At 47.3% G+C, this 16,512-nt stretch overlaps 1 protein-coding gene across 2 annotated transcripts in view; it reads left to right on the top strand.

Moving 5' to 3' along the window:
* The window catches only part of DNASE1L3 (deoxyribonuclease 1L3), an 84,797-nt gene that overhangs the window by 33,050 nt on the left and 35,235 nt on the right, over positions 1–16,512 (top strand). For both annotated transcript variants that reach the window (XR_015300075.1, XM_086939049.1), the window contains exons 3-4: positions 12,806–12,904; positions 14,452–14,564. Coding sequence is in view for 1 of the 2 variants with exons in the window: in XM_086939049.1 (XP_086795175.1) it covers positions 12,806–12,904; positions 14,452–14,564 (212 nt within the window). In the remaining variant the exon portion in view is untranslated. The remainder of the gene's footprint in view (positions 1–12,805; positions 12,905–14,451; positions 14,565–16,512) is intronic.

The following is a 16,512-nucleotide window of genomic DNA, read 5'->3' as shown; positions in this document are numbered from 1 at the left end:
CCGCTGTGAGGAGGAACTCAGGAGCTCTGGGAGGCCCTGTTCGGAGGCCCCGGCAGACTGCGATAAAGTCTGCAGCGGGGGGATTGGAGGCGGCCCTCTTCGGGGACGGGCCCTGATCTGCAGCCAGCACACCTGCGGAGGCAGAGCCCCGCATCCAGAGGCCCTTGGGACAAACGGAGACCCGTTGGGGCCCGCTGGCCTCGGGTCCCGCATCGCGGCCAACCCACAACATCTGTAGGCCCCCGGCTAGTGAAGGGTCTGAATAGCCGGGGGGGCCACGGGCGCTGGAGGTAGGAGATGGTCCAACTAGGCCTGAAAACCCTGGGGGCCTGGAACAACCGGGGGCCCCATTTCACGAGGGGTCTCTGCCAATGCTGACCTCGGCGGGGCCCGGCCGGATCCCCACACCCTTGCGGCCTTTGTTCCACCTACGTGAAGATGCTGAGTGGGTCCTGACCACCTGGGGGCCATCATGAATAGCTGCCCCGCAGTTTTACCCCCTCCAACGGCCACTGGAGCCCCCGCCGGAGGTCTGGAGTCACCCCTGTGGGACACCCCCTGGCTAGGTGGGGCTCTGGAAATCGCCCACATAGACTGCCACCGGCGATTGGCAGCGGACTGGCCAAAATCACCGTGATTAAACCCGGAGTCGAGCGGATCCTGAGGGGCCCTGAATGCTGGCTGGCCTTGAGGCTGACGCCTGACGCCTGACGCCTGACGGGGGAAGTGTAGGCTCCTGCAGGTAGGATTTGGGACCAGGCGTGTGAGGCCCTGGACTACTGAGCTGCTGTAACCTCATACCCATTTGGGGTAATATTGAACAGCTACAAGGTGAGGTGGCCTCCCTCAAGAAGACGGTCACGCACCTCACAGCCACGACAAGTGCCTTGGAGCGAAGAGCCGAGGATGCAGAAGGGAGGGCGCGTCGTAGCAACATAAGGGTCCTGGGTGTGCCGGAACGGACAGAGGCAGGCAATGCTGAGCGTTTCCTGGAAAATTGGATCCGAATGCAGCTGTGTCCACGCGGCCTGTCGGACGTCTTCGTAATCGAAAGAGCCCACCGGGCTCTGGTCCCACCGCCGCGCCCTGGGGCTCCTCCACGAGCACTGATCGCCAAAATACTGAATTATCGCGACAGGGACTGCATCCTGCGGCCAGCGAGGGAAACATCGAATCTCACCATCGACAACAGTCAGATCTCCATCTGTCCTGATTATACTCAGCAAGTCCAGGAGCAACGGAGGTCCTTCCTGAGGGTCAAACAAAAGCTCCGGGAGATGCAGCTACAGTATATGCTGCTATACCCGGCTAAACTCAAGGTACTCTCACAAGGGAAGGCGCACTTCTTCGACTCCCCGGAGGAGGTCTGGGAGTGGCTGGAGATCAGAGGGGACGACCTTCCGCCGGGTCGAACGCGGTGGCCCCCGTGAGAAGTGGGGGACCCCGCCTCCGCGGAAACGTTACGGCAGACGAAGACGCCGCTCTGAGACTACGGTTACTGAAGAGCCTAGAGTCACGGTAGGAGAGGATGGGGGTATGCTTCTGGCACCGTCGACTGCAGCAGAGGGCTAGAGGGCCTGAGTCCACATGGTCCTGAAGATGTCCTGGTCCCGGACAAATTGCAAGCTACAGTGCAGGACATGATCTTCATAGCACCGGTGATCCCGGAGAGAAGGGGAGCTGAGTCACCGTTAGATACGGTACCACCCTGAGGTGATCTGTGAACTGAATTTATAGTGTGTTAGGCTTGTGAGGCCCTTGGGACAACCATAGTTCCACGCTAGTGGCCAGAAAACCATGAGCCTTGATCCTTTTTGCCGGGTGGGGCGGAGGGGCTTCATCTTAGTAGATGGAGCGTGTATGGTGGGGGAGGGTATATGTGACTGAGGATTTGCCTGTGCTGGGGCTAGCCCTCCTAGTTGAGCCTGGTGTTCTTCACATTGACATTGGGTTGCGTAGGGAGCTGGGAGGGGGGGGTCGTTTCTTGTTCTGTTTTTTGAGAGTGAGTGTGGTGTGGGGTGAATGGGGTGGCTGTGTACGTCCTGGCACCAGCAGAGGGAGGGCAGGGTAGCATGTTTTGTTGTTGCTGTCATCTTGCTCGTGGGAGGGGGTGGGGGGGTCTGTTCCAGGGGGCTTGGGGCGACAGGGAGGTCGGGGTGGGGGAAGCTGTTGGGGGGAATTGTTGCAGGCATCAAGTGTATCACAGTTCGGGCTCAGGGGTGGCAGACCACAGGAAACAGAGATGGAGGCCCGATTGGGCGCTACCAAAGGCTATGGGATATAAGTACTTAAGCTGGAACGTGCGGGGGCTGGGCACATGTACCAAGAGGCACAGGGTCCAGTCCTTCCTCCGACGACACAGAGTCTGCATTGCGTGCCTGCAGGAGACCCATCCGAATGACGAGGGAGCCCAAAAGTTTTGCAAAAAATGGCGGGCCAGGTGTTTCACTCCTCCTTTTCCACATATGCAACGGGGGTCCTGATATGGGTGGCCCCGGGGGTTCCCTTCGCCATCCAGTATGTGATAGCGGATATTAATGGTAGGTACCTGCTCCTGCGGGTGAAGTTGGATGGGAGGGTTCTCTCAATACTGAATTCATACGCGCCCAATGTAGACGACCCTGACTTCTATTCCCATCTCCAGGAGGTACTTATTCCGGACCTCGACGCCCCCCTCCTTTGGTTTGGGGACTTCAATTGCGTGTTGGACCCAGTGTTGGATAGGTACCCGCCCCGTACAGGCACGAAACCACGCATGACAGCGCGATTTCGAGAGGTGATGCAAAACCTGGGAGTCGGTGACGTGTGGCGTCTGGGTAACCCGACACAGAAATTGTATACATGTTATTCCCCCACTCACAACACGCATAGCCGGCTGGACAGGGTTCTCGCTGCTAATGTGGACGCGTCGCTTTCATTGACGGTCACGCCTCAGGCCCGCTTCTTGTCTGATCATTCACCGGTGGCATGCGTTGCACAATGGGAACATCAGCCCGCCCGCCCTCAAGGTTGGAGGCTGCCGGTGGACCTCTTGCAGGACCAGGTGGGAAGGGACCACGTGGCAACCGCTCTGGCCAACTACTTAGATCTGAACTGGGAGGGGGGTGACATCGCCTACTCTACCAAATGGGATGCTCTGAAAGCGGTGATACGCGGTGAATGTATGGGCCTTACTTATGGGGTCCGGAAACAACTACTTGGGGAATTACGGGAGGCAGAAGATGATCTTCTGCGCTGACAGCTGTTGTCGGATCCTGATTATTCGGATCTGGAGTCGGAGCGGGCAGCCCGAGCGTCTGTGCACGATATATTAAATCGCCTGGACAAATACACCCTTGGCCAATATCGGCAGTGTCTCCACCGAGAGGGGGACAAGTCAGGCCGGCTGTTGGCCTGGATTCTTAAGCGAGAGTCTACCCCGGAAAGGATAGTTGCCCTGAGGGGGCCTACGGGCGGCATGGTACACTCGGAAGCGGGTATTCTCCGAGTCCTCCAGTCCCACCTGCAGACATTCTATGCCACGGATCCTTCGGTCACAGAGGCTTCCTATCTGCCTTATCTCCGGGAGGTGACCCTCCAGGCCCTCCCGAGAGAGGCCGCGGAGGAACTGGATGCGGTCTTGTCGCTCTGAGAGGTGAGGGTAGCGATAGCCAGCCGGCCGAGGGCTAAGTCCCCGGGGAGCGACGGCTTCCCCCCTAAATTTGATCAAACATTCGGGGATGTACTTGCCCCCCTCCTCCTACAGGTGTACCTGGAGGTGCTTGAAGGTGACACCCTTCCGCCTACTATGAACCAGGGCGAAATCTGTATGATCCTAAAGCCGGGTGGGGACGGCTGCGACCCCGCGGCGTTCCGGCCCATAACTATGATCAACACGGACGTAAAAATCCTGACTAAGTTGTTGGCCACCCGACTGGCGCCACACATGGCCCGTCTGGTGCACCAGGACCAATGTGGGTTTATCCCGGGCCGAAATACCGCCATGAACCTAAGGAGATTAAACCATATTATCCATGAGGTACGTGGCAGGGAGGTTCAACTGGTACTGGTGTCGATTGACCTTGCTAAGGCGTTCGACACAGTCGACTGGCGATACCTGTTGGAGGTCCTCCGGTTGGTGGGGTTGGGCCCCGTCTTCTGTCGCTGGGTCCGGATCCGGTACAAGGCTCCTCTGGCCATAGTTAGGCTTGGGTCAGCGCGATCGGAGGAGTGGTCATTGGGCAGGGGCACTCGGCAGGGGTGCCCCCTCTCGCCGTTCCTTTTTGCCCTGGCGATTGAGCCATTGGCAGTCTCTGTCCCAACAGAAATGGCACAGTGGGGGATCACAGGGGGAGACACAGAGAACGTGGTCTCCTTGTATGCGGACAATGCCCTCTTTTACTTGACGACCCCGATGGAATCATTACCTATTTTGCTCCGGCACTTGGACCGCTTTGATGCAGCGTCGGGTCTGCAAATCAATCCAGAGACGTCCCTGATCTTCCCCTTGGCGGGTTACGACACAGGCCCACAGATGGACCTGCTGAATTTAGGGCTGCGATGGGAGCTGGAGGCCTTCCGCTATCTGGGAATCCAGGTGGCTCCGTCCGATGCGCAGTTATTGACCCGTAATATCGCCAGGGTTCTCCGATCCCTGCAACAGTCTGTGTCCTTCTGGAACTCCCTGCCACTCTCCCTTACGGGGCAGCTAGCTGTCGCTAAGATGTTGATGCTCCCAAGGACGTTATACGTCCTGCAAAATTCTTTGTGTCCGCTTCCCCCGCGAGTATTTCACACGCTTAACACGCTGCTTACTTTGCTACTTTGGGCGGGCCGACGCAGCCGGGTTGTCCTCCACACCACTGTTCGGGGCTGGGAGGAAGGGGGGCTGGAGGTGCCGAGGTTTGACCTGTACTACTATGCGGCACAGCTACTGCCGGCTGCTCGGTGGTTCGCGGATACAGATAATTGGGAGATGAGACTCCTAGCCGGCAGAGCGGACGAGCGGGCATTGCAAGTGGCCTTGATGCATGGACGGGGGGCGGACGAGGCCCTACCGTATGTGGTACGCCACACTGCAGGGGTCTGGCAGCGGTTTGTGGAGAAGATCTTGCGGCAAGCCCCCTTTCATAGGGAGTTGCCGGTGTGGATTTTGGCCCCCATAGTAGCCATGGAGGAACACATGCCCTTTCGGGACTGGCGAGCGGGAGGTTGTGAGACTTTAGCAGACCTTTACCCCGACGACTCCTTTGTGTCAATTGAACAGGCCACGTAGGCCTTCGTGCTGGGAGGAGGGCAGTACCTGCACTATAGGGGCCTTCAAGAGGTGGCGAGAGCGGCTTGGCCCCAGTTCCCAGAGGCGCCCCCGCTGTCCCACACCCTAAACATCCTTCTTTCCTGTGGTAGAGGGCGGAGGCTGATATCTCTGCTGTATTCGGCCATGAGACGGGACTCCGCCCGCCGGTTCCACCTTTCTGGGAGGCTTGGGAGACAGACCTTGGAGCTGCCCTAGACCCGGGGCAGCGCAAACGTATAGGAACCCTTATGCGCAAGGTGTCATACAATGCGCGGTTTAAACTGATTCATTTGAATTTTATGCATCGTACTTACCTGACCCCGGTCTCCTTGCGGCGTATTTCGGAAACCAGGGGGGACAACTGCCCCAGATGTGGAGTGGAGGGAGCGGGGTTCCCACACCTGTCATGGGACTGCCCATTGGTTGGGAGCTTTTGGAAGGCAGTGGTTGATCATATACGTGCCGTTACTGGCCTCCGGATTGACTTGACCCCGCTTCATTGCCTATTAGCCTTGGTCCCGAAGCCTAAGAAGAGAAACCTTTCCTATAAAATGTTGCAGCTATTGCTGGTGTTGGTGAGGCGGAGGGTAGCAATTACCTGGATGGGGCAGGGGGCTCCTGAGGTGCCGGTCTGGCTTAGGGATGTCAGAGAGGGGTCTTTGGCTGAGGTGACGCATATGCAATGCACGCAGAAACTGGAGGAGGATTTGCTAGCATGGCGAGTTATGTGTGCTAGGGGGTTGTCCAACAGTGATTCGGATGGCACGAGTGCTGAGCTATTTACCTCTGAGGGGTCGCGGTCGGATGGAGAGGGAGGTGGGAGCGGGGTGGATAGGTCTGTTCTGGGATAGTGCCCTGCTGGATCCACACGTATACTTCCAGACGTTACTGAGAATTGCTTTGCTCCTTAGAGACACAGCACAAACTGTGATGTCTGTACCCAAGTGTGCAATAATGAGGTGAACGAACTGTATACACGTATTGTATTATTGATGCCAATTGCGGGGGGGGGTTGTTTTGCTGTTGCAATTAAAAACTAAAATAAAGTTTAAAAAAACAAAACTCTGAGCAGGGTCCATAAAAAATCTGAATGCATGTATTCCTCCTTGGATGCTTGTACAGCAGTGTTTCAGCTTCATTGGCATTTCCCTTTGCAGCTTCCATAATACAAAATAAACCTGTTTAGGTGAGAAGCAGAAAGTGCCACAGTACCTGCTGCTCCAGGGCAACTAGAGTTTAAACATAAATGGACACATACAAGACCCACACTAGAAACCACATAATCCCCCTAAAGATGTGTAGTAATACAGATGGCAATTCACCAGAGTTCGGAGGCAGCAGAGCTTACTGACTGGTAATGGTCTGAGGAGCATGAGGTTCATTGCGGGTGGGAGGAAGATATCCCAGAGTTGGTGTGACATTCATCTCCTGTCACTTCTGCCAGACCAGGAAAAAACTCCTGATCTGGCGGGCGGTCGCAACGCAGTATGGGGTCCCCCAGTGGAACTGCCAAACTCATAATCAGGCCCTAGGTGATTGAAGACAATAATACTGATGAGCCTAACTGGACTTTTGCGTTATACTATACCACCTCTAAACTTTGTCAAGAGAAGATAAAAGATAGCTGATATAACACAATATTCAGATATAGTAGAAAAAAGTAACAGTTTGATTGTCATCTGAATAACATGAGACACGGTTTGATCAGGTTAGATCAACTAGAAAAGACTTCAAAGACTTCAAAGAAGTATCTCCAGTTCCAGAAAAAGGTCTGTGTTGGGTTTGGGGCAGTCTGATTCTCAATGCTCCTAGCTACAAAAACGTCCCTGCTTCTAGGTCCACTTTGCCCAGATGATATCTTGAGTTGATTGGCAAGAGATAGAGGCCTATTCAGGACTTAATAGGTTAGATTTAAATTTAAAGTGTATTTATGCTTCATTGCATAAGTGATTTAAACCTGAAAGGGTTGAGGTAGGGTGAACAATATAATTAAATGAAGATACAAATCTGAGAAAACAGCAAGCATGGACAGCAGTATTAGCTGGGTAGTCAACAGTAGAGTTTGTTTTTATTTTGGAGTCTGTGGAAGAGAATGCATGCTCTTTGGGTGTTCTATAAACTTCCTAACATATGCCCAATTGCATGAACATGATATGTCCCAGATTTTCTGTTTACACCAATGGAGAATCAGTAGGAGAGATTGTCTTGGTATGGGCTAGGTATCCTATTTACCTAGTTTAAAGTATTTCATTGAAAATAAAACATTGAGGGCTTAGAAAATGTGATACTGCGTTTGTAATTGCTTAGTACCTTGTTGGCTTTCCGCAAAGGATTGCTTTCTCCAATAGTTGACCAATAGATATGAATTGATGTGGTGAAGCTGGTAGTAGCCTACGTAGTTCGTTTTAAAATTTAAATAAGTGCTCTGTAATCAAAATGTGTATGTGTGGGTTGAATCATTTCTCAGTTTTAAAGAGCTGGGTGGCTTTAGGTTTATTAATTCTTAATTGATGTTTAGTGAAGATTACATGTAACAGGCATCATTATATACATGTGAGAGAGCGGTCAAAAGTTGAAGTGTCAGTTAGTGTAGTGTGGCTTCTTAATTTCATTAAGTGGAGCAAACATAGCAGCTGTGAGTGCATTCATGTGGGCAGTCACAGGGCAAGGTTATGCTTTTTGCAATGCAATTTGTATGGGTGAGTTTGTATCTGTATATTGTCAGATTTGAGAACAGTGCAAACAAAAACAATTGATGGACGGAATGCTGGACAATGCAACCATTCTCCCCCAGTCACAAGGGTCTGGGTTTAATCCATCATTCTTTTGCTCACCACACCACCACAGTTTGGACCCAGCCATATGCAAATCAGTCTTGACCCTGTTCCTTGTGAGAACAGTCCAACCTGAACTGCCAAGCCAGGTCCTCCCTGGACCGGAAACAAGCATCCTGGGACCGGTTTCAGGGCATCACCCTTCAACAGCCAGGCTAGCTTGAATCCAGTGGTGTAGTGAGCACGGGACCCACATCTGGGCATACCCTTCCCACTTAGGGCGACATATGCAAAAGAAACAATTGATGGACAGAATGCTGGACAATGCATCTTCCCATAATCTTCCACTTCTTCTACCCCCCCTCCGGAATTATAGGTCAATTCAGCGCTGGGACGCCCTAGGGTAGCTACGCGCTTTACAAATCCCCATTCAAATTCAAATTCAAATTCAAACATTCACCCCCAGTCACAAGGATCTGGGTTGAATCCATCATTCTTTTGCTCAACACACCATCCCAGTCCAAACTGGATTGGCATGGTAAGTAAAAAACAATGGATTTAGGCCCAGATCTCTGTAAAGGGGTGAATGTATGACATTGTTCTGCTTTCTGTCCATCAATTGTTCTTTTTAGATTGGGGAACAGGACACTTACTGAATATCTGGACAGATTGTGTAGGGCAGATTGATTAGAAATTCATATAAGTATAATCTTGAAAGGAATGTGAGTGAATGAGTGAAGAAAAAACTCTTTAATCATAAATTAACCAACAATCATTAAGAATATATCTATTTAATTACAATGACATTAGTTGCACTTGTTGTTTCTGGTGAAATAGTTTTTTGGTATAACAAAAATTATTATATTAATAACCGCAATATTATTATTAATACTAACAATAGCAATATCAACAATACTTTTTCTGGAGCGCATCATTGGAATTATGAGTACCTTGGGCTAGATGTAGGTAGAAAAGATTTACTGAATTTAAATTACCGAATTTTACCGATTCGGTAATTTAAATTCGGTAAATCTATGGGTCCGATATGTAGGTATTCCAGATGTGCTGGAATACCGAATCGGATGAATTCGGTATTTACCGATTCAGTAAATACCGAATCGGTAATGCCCATTCATTCCTATGGGCTTTGAAGCCCATAGGAATGAATGGGCATTACCGATTCGGTATTTACCGAATCGGTAAATACCGAATTCACAAGGGTGCAGGGGGTGTCACATTGACACCCCCTGGCACCCCCAAAACAGGCTTGGGTGCCATGTGGCAGGCATACCTGCCCTAAGGGCAGGTCTGCCTGTCACATGACATAGGTGTGCATGCACACATGTGCATGCACACCGGAATCGGTATTTTACCATGGATTTGTATTCCATGGTAAAATACCGATTCTGTAAGCCATGTGCAGAAGGTACATTGCCTACCTACATTCCATTTTCGGTAATTTTACCGAATCGGTAAATATTACCGAATCGGTAATTATTTTACCGATTCGGTACATATTACCGAATCGGTAAATTTACCGATTCGGTAATGATACCGATTCGGTAAAATTACCGAAAATGTGCCCCTACATCTCAATAGCCCTTTACCGATCGGAAACGGCCGAAAATCGGTATTTTCGGCCGATTCCGATCGGTAAAGGGCTACCTACATCTGGCCCCTTGTCTATAATACCCAAAAGCCTTGTTGCTGTTCCACTTTTATGTTATTGAATACAACATGGTTAGCCATGGTTTATGTACAGTCAACTGAGAAAAAACATGTTTTAGCATTGTTTTTGATCCTCATATTTGGGAGTCAACTAAACAAGAGAAAACAAAAGCAGACAAGAAGTAGACAAGGTGAGATCACAGAGCAAGTGCTATGATTCCCATCAAGGTGTCGTGGTGATCAATCTTATCATTTGGTTATCCGTCCATCGGGATGATGGGTCTCTTGATCATAGAGACGTCCTTTCATCCAAAGTAAATTCGCTCGTATGGATCAAACCAAACTCACAAGAACGAACAGACAGTCAATTTAGACCAGCTGGGAATTATGTGCAGTGCAAAAGAAGAAAAGTGGTGAGCTAAAATAGAGTAGTGAGGAGAAAAACAACAAACTATTTATTCAAGATGTCACCTCACCCCCTAATCTAAAAACCGAACAGTGCAAATAGCAGACTCAACAAATAACTGCAAAGAATATATATAGGGCCAATATGTTTCAGCCAGTAGGGAATGCTGCCCTCTGCTTTCTTCAGGGCCTCTGTTCTTAAATTTTGCCACTGTGACAATAAAGTGTACAAAGAATGTTTAAATTAAAGTGATGATATTAAAATGTAATGAGGTTGGAATCAATACAACCTACTTATGTCGATCCTCCGTTTCAAGAGGTGCAGATGGCATCTGAAAAGACATAACTCCTATTCAATTTACTTGAAAAAGATAGATATCTAAACTTTTTTTTTTCACAGTTATAGTACTTGTAATAAAAACTTAATTTCTCAACCGTCTTGACCTGGGACTGGACCTCACCTCACCTGGACCTAGCTCAGGATATCGAGGCCCCGCTCTGGAAAAGGAAAACAAAGAGGAAGCCATAGAATAGAGAAAATAGGTCTGACCACTGCCAGTCCTGCTCTTACTCATTTACTAGGAACCAACTAGTATTAATCCTTTCCAGATGGACACTTCTAAAAACAACCAGAAAATGTTATCTCTTAACTATCTCCTCACAACACCTTAACTCGCAATGTTAAACTGGCTTGAACAATAATATCCCTGGACATGCTACTTGCCCAAAAGTTCAGATGGAAATACTTGTTACAGAAGAACAGCACTCATTATGTTCGTTGGCTGCATTATTGTAGGAGGCTTTGCTGGAGAAGCTTTAGTTTCTCTTGCAGCATATATTGGGTGCCTTTACTTTTCCTCTTTTCGGGGCACCCACAAGAGGAGTTGGTGACTCCCGTTGGACATAATGAGTGTTGTTCTTCTGTAACACGTATTTCCATGTGAACTTTTGGGCAAGTAACATGTCCAGGGATATTATTGTTCATGTAATTCCCAGCTGGTCTGAATTGACTATCTGTTTGTTCTTGTGAGTTTGGTTTGATCCATACTAGCGAATTTCCTTTGGATGAAAGGAAGTCTCTATGATCAAGAGACCCATCATCCCGATGGACGGATGACCAAATGATAAGATTGATCACCACGACACCTTGATGGGAATTCTAGCACTTGCTCTGTGATCTCACCTTGTCTACTTCTTGTCTGCTTTTGTTTTCTCTTGTTTAGTTGACTCTCTTTCTGACTGATTACTTACAGTAGATTGAAGTGAAAGGTATCCCATTGCTGATCTGTTTGTTGTTGCTATTGAATATATTTGGGGATTGGAACTGTGGCAGGTCTTTAAATATCCCTATGACCCTATATCTCTCTGTGTTGTTTTTTGATCCTCATATTTTGGCAGGGTTCTAGCTATTCCTCTGTCACCTTTAAGACTCCCTCCTTTTCCATGATTTTTCTGCAGGGAAGGAAAAGAAAAGAGAGATCGCTGTTTCCAGTGTTCTTCTTTCTCTCTCAGATTAGGCGCTCTCCAAAAATTATCCAGCTTGTTTTTATTAAATCAAAAATTACTAACATTCACATATACTTAGGGGCCCATTAGGATGGCTGGCGGATCGCCCCCGTTAGGCTAGCGGTAGCCACCGCCTGCCTGGCAGTGGCGATCCGCCCGCCATCCTTGCTCTAAAGACCCCCCCGATATTAGGATGGCGGGGGGACCGCGGCGGACTGTAAGACCGTCCTCCGCTTTTCTGCCCCGGTCGCAAGGCGACCAGGGCGGAAAAGGTATAATATGGTGGCTGTGTCTATCAGACACCGCCAGCCATATTATGATGGGCAAATGTGAATGCCTTTCCGTGGCGGCAATGCCGCCACGGAAAGGTATGTGGAGAATCCCTGCGGGGGCCCATTGCGGGGCCCCAGGGACTCCGGGGGGTGGGGGTTGGGGTGCACATGGGGGGTACCTATGGTACCCCCCGCATTTCAAAGTGCAACATGGCAGGCACCGCACAGTGCCTGTCATGTTGTGCTTTGAAATGCACAACGTGCATTTTTACCATTTCGGCGGGCGGCGCTTTTTAGCACCGCCCGCCACAATGGTAAAAATACAGGATGCGCCCACCAGTGTGGCGGGTGCATCCTAATTGCCAAGGCGGGACCGCTGCTCCAATGACGGGCGGTCCCGTTTTGCACGGGGATGGCGGGCGGGCAAAGTCCGCCCGCCATCCCAATGGGGGCCTTAGTTTTTAATATTTTACAAAAATGATTTAAGAAAAATAATAATAATTTGGTCCCACAGCAGGGTTTAAATTAGGGGCAGCTAGCATGTCCAGAAGTAGCAATGTAATGTACATTTTTTATAGTTTTTGTATACCATATAATGGGGCATTGAGTCCACTTGTTGTTCCATCCATTTCGAACCCACAGCCTCCATATCTTCAATATCACATGGATTACAATGAGTGAATTTGTTCTATATTCATACACAATCCATCTATGAACTGTCTACTGGAAGAAAAGAGTTCTCTGCAAACTAAAATATCATAAATGTTTATGCGAGTTAACTACTTCGCCCATGTTGGGAACTCATTGAATCGAGAAATACTATAAATGAACATACAAATGAAGACATTATTCTACAGACTGGTAATTATATCATACATTTATGTCACAATTATTGCATTTTCTAGCCAACCAGAGAAAAAGGGGGAAAAGAACGTGTATCAGTATGTCATCAGTCAAAGGCTCGGAAGAAAAACGTATAAAGAGCAATACGCTTTTATCTATAAGTAAGTAAAAGTCTCATATTGTTTTCACTCCATTTCACCATTAAAGTATATATAATGTTTAACATACCAAATTTTGGCTATAGGTGCAGCTGATTGGGAATTCTAAACTGGTAAACTGGATATAGTCCATATGATGAATGTATCAATGTACTTAAGTAATGATTTAATACCAAGGAACTTAAAAACATTGTGTGTTTCAATGTCTCATTTAAATAAGATTTAAATAATTAATAGGTTTTATTTTTGTGTGTGTAACTAATGGTGTGACTTTTATGGATCATGGTGTTAATAATTTGTTGGTATTATTTGAAAATATCTTTAAATGTCATAAACATATACAATTCAAGTAAATCCATATATTATGTTTGTGCTAGAGATATTTTATGTCGATGTGCAGAGATGATTTTGGTACTAATGATAATGGCAGGAATATCTATAGAGTCTCGGATGGGCAAAGAAAATACTCCATGGTTCGCTTGAAGAAACATTTTAATATGACTAGAAAGAATGACTTTAGGAATATTAAGATCAATTATTCAATACATGTTAGCTTCTGGTGTACATTATTATTTTTACTTTTTTATTAAGGGATATGCTTTGTTAAAGCTGGTTGTAATCCTAGAGAACAGGCACACCGCTACCTTTTAGGTTAAATGTTTGTAGCAAAATATTTTATGCCTTAAAATGTTTATTCTTGTTGTTTGGAAAGTGTTTAGTCAGTGTTTCTTGCAAAATTGTAGTGGCAATGATTAATGCAATAAATAAATAAGGACATATTCCGATGTCGTTTGGAAGGCCTCCAAATTAGATTTGGCTTTCCCAGATCCGATTTGTAGCCCTTTATTCCGACCGAATTATACACAGGTCTGAAGGACCAAGTACGATGTGAAGATTGCGTACGCATCGACGGAATCGTTTTAGGGACCCGAACCTGTCCGTGCGACTCGTTCGTAGCCAGTACGATGCACTATTCAGCTAGCCACTTCATCTCGGTCTCAGTGAGATGAAACGGCTGTCGGAATTGTACTTCGGGGGCCCGTAGCAGGCCCTCCTTCACCTGGGGCACTCCGAATCTGTCATGGGGGTGTGCCCATGGGTCCCCCCAATCCAGGCATTCACAGTGTGGGGGGCATCATGGGGTGCCTGCCACAGGGTGTACGCTTTTCCCCACCCAGCCCTTTTTGCTATGGGAGCCAGTGTACACATCTGTACACAGGCTCCCATAGAGTTCAATACAAGGTCCCATAGAGTTCAATGGGAGTCTGAGCGAACTGAGTCCGTAAGCATACGGCTGCATCGTACTAATTCGTTCGATTTTCTGGAGCACGTTTCGCTCAGAAAGCCCTCCGGATCCGAGTCGTAGGGAGGGCTTTCGTAACGAGATTGGAATCGGGCCCTATGTGTAAATATTTAATTTAAAACTTAGAACCTGGACTTCAAAGAATATTCGCCTATTGTAAGGTATTTGGTTGATGTAATATTTACTGTGTGTGCTAGAATGTAACATAAGTGTGTGTTAAATCCTCACTATTTTCTGTATGCTGCAGGTGCCAGATGGTTACAGTGAAAGCCGTGTATCAGTACCCTGATGACAAAATTGATGATGTGGATGCCTTCTCCAGAGAGCCTTTTGTAGTCTGGTTCGAGGCTCCAAACACTGGTAAGATGCCCATCTCCTCTGAGTGCCAAATCTGTTAAATTCCTAGGTTAGTGGAGGGTAGACGATACCAATTAGATGATCCAATAAACTCAATTGTTAACTCCATGGTAGATTCACCCATGTTGCAAAATGGGTAGGGTGTTCCTCAGAGAAGCACTAATTCCAAATGCTGGAGCTACCAATCACAAATATGCTGGAAAGGATGAGGAATCCATATCAAAGAACACACTGCAACTGAAAGATCACCAATGTCAAATGAAACTAGGCCTGCTGGACTGAAATTACTTCCATAACAATTTCACAGTTAAAAGGTAACAGCTTTGACCAGGAAAATTAACAACTTTAGGTTGAGTGTCTCCTCTTACAGGCTTGCTTTACAGTCAGTCCCTAAGAGCTTGTCAGATTTCCAAAAGGACCCTTTAACAATTGTCAAGATTTCACTGTACCCATTGATTTCAATTGACATATAAATCTATGACGAAATTAATCTCTTGGTATCTATTTACTACTTATTCCTAACACATGAAGTTGCTCTTGTACAAGATATGCATGTGTTGCTCACTTGCCTGGGGAATTGTACAGGGATAATACTGACTGTGCTGTAATATCATCCACTGATGCAATTATGTTTTGTGTGTGCCATCAAACTAACGGCTCCATTCATCCCGTGCTACAAAATGCCCACTATGTTACATCAGACTCTATATACCTCTATAGACTGAGACCTGGGATATATGCAATAGGAATGTATGTAGAAATGTGTCTGCTGACTGAGTCTCTATAATGTGAATGAGAGCCCTGGTGTTTGACGTATGATCGGTCCAATCAGACGAGGCCGCTTACGTATAATTGCCTGTGATTATGATATTGGTATAACTATTTATTTGAGCATATTATCCTTTCAATACTGATTATAAATCACATAACTTATAATGAACTTGGATGGGACAAACTCAAGGTCCGAAGGGAATGTGAAGATTAAAGTGAAGGGAGATGTTTATACATTCTGAGAAATAAGAGGCCATTGCAGATTGCTTACCTAGTTAATTTGATGTCCTTGAGAGGTCTATGACTTTTTAGCAATGTATTACGGAAATTGTACTGTAAAATACACTGTTAGGCAGAATATTTTCAAAGATTTTTTTGGGTGGAGAATCATTCCTCTTTCCCATAACAGTGGAGTTGGGCTCAATGGGAATACGGAAGGAATTTGGATATGTTTGAATAATTTGGATATTTTATGAGGGCCCCTATAGAATTGTCTATAAAAAGTAAAGTAGGGCTTTTTAGCCAGTATCTTTGAAATGGTTTCTTTAAAGTTAAGAAATTGCCTCCCTTTCTCAAAACATTTCTCATCATGATCAATCTCCTTCCTCCTCTTATACATGCTTTCAACATCTTCGTTCTGACATTTGGTATATTTACTCTCATGTGGTGCCCCTGCTTCGTACCCCTGCCTACCTTCCAGGTGTTCCTTATTCATGCTATTGATATACTTTAATTAAAACTAGCCTATTAGGGAAGCATGAGTGTGTAGTCACATGGTGGTTCATTGTTTCTGTTGGTGGTGAAGTTAAGCATGCTTTTCATGGAATTATCTTTTATAAATTGAGTTTAATTTAGTAGTTTGGGATACTATTGTTACACTGTTTTGAATATTATCACATCTGGTCAGATTTTGAGTCAACCGTCTTTACAACTATATAAGTCAGTGTTCTTGGATTGCAGTCCATGGCCACCCTCTACCCCATCACTGTGCGATTGTGCATGTAGAGACCTGTGTGACTGCAACAGGGGTCCAGCAGAGCCGATGCTTGCAAGCCCTGTAGGAGGTTCACTTGTATCTTCTTCAAGAAACAGGGTGCTGCTAAAGGTGGTATTGTAATTGATTATATAGGATGATTGAAGGGTAGTGCTGCTTCCTGACTGGCTTCCACTGCATGTACCA

Source organism: Lissotriton vulgaris, chromosome 9 (genome assembly GCF_964263255.1).
Source record: "Lissotriton vulgaris chromosome 9, aLisVul1.2, whole genome shotgun sequence".
Classification (NCBI taxonomy): domain Eukaryota; kingdom Metazoa; phylum Chordata; class Amphibia; order Caudata; family Salamandridae; genus Lissotriton; species Lissotriton vulgaris.
This window is presented reverse-complemented; position numbering and strand designations above follow the sequence as displayed.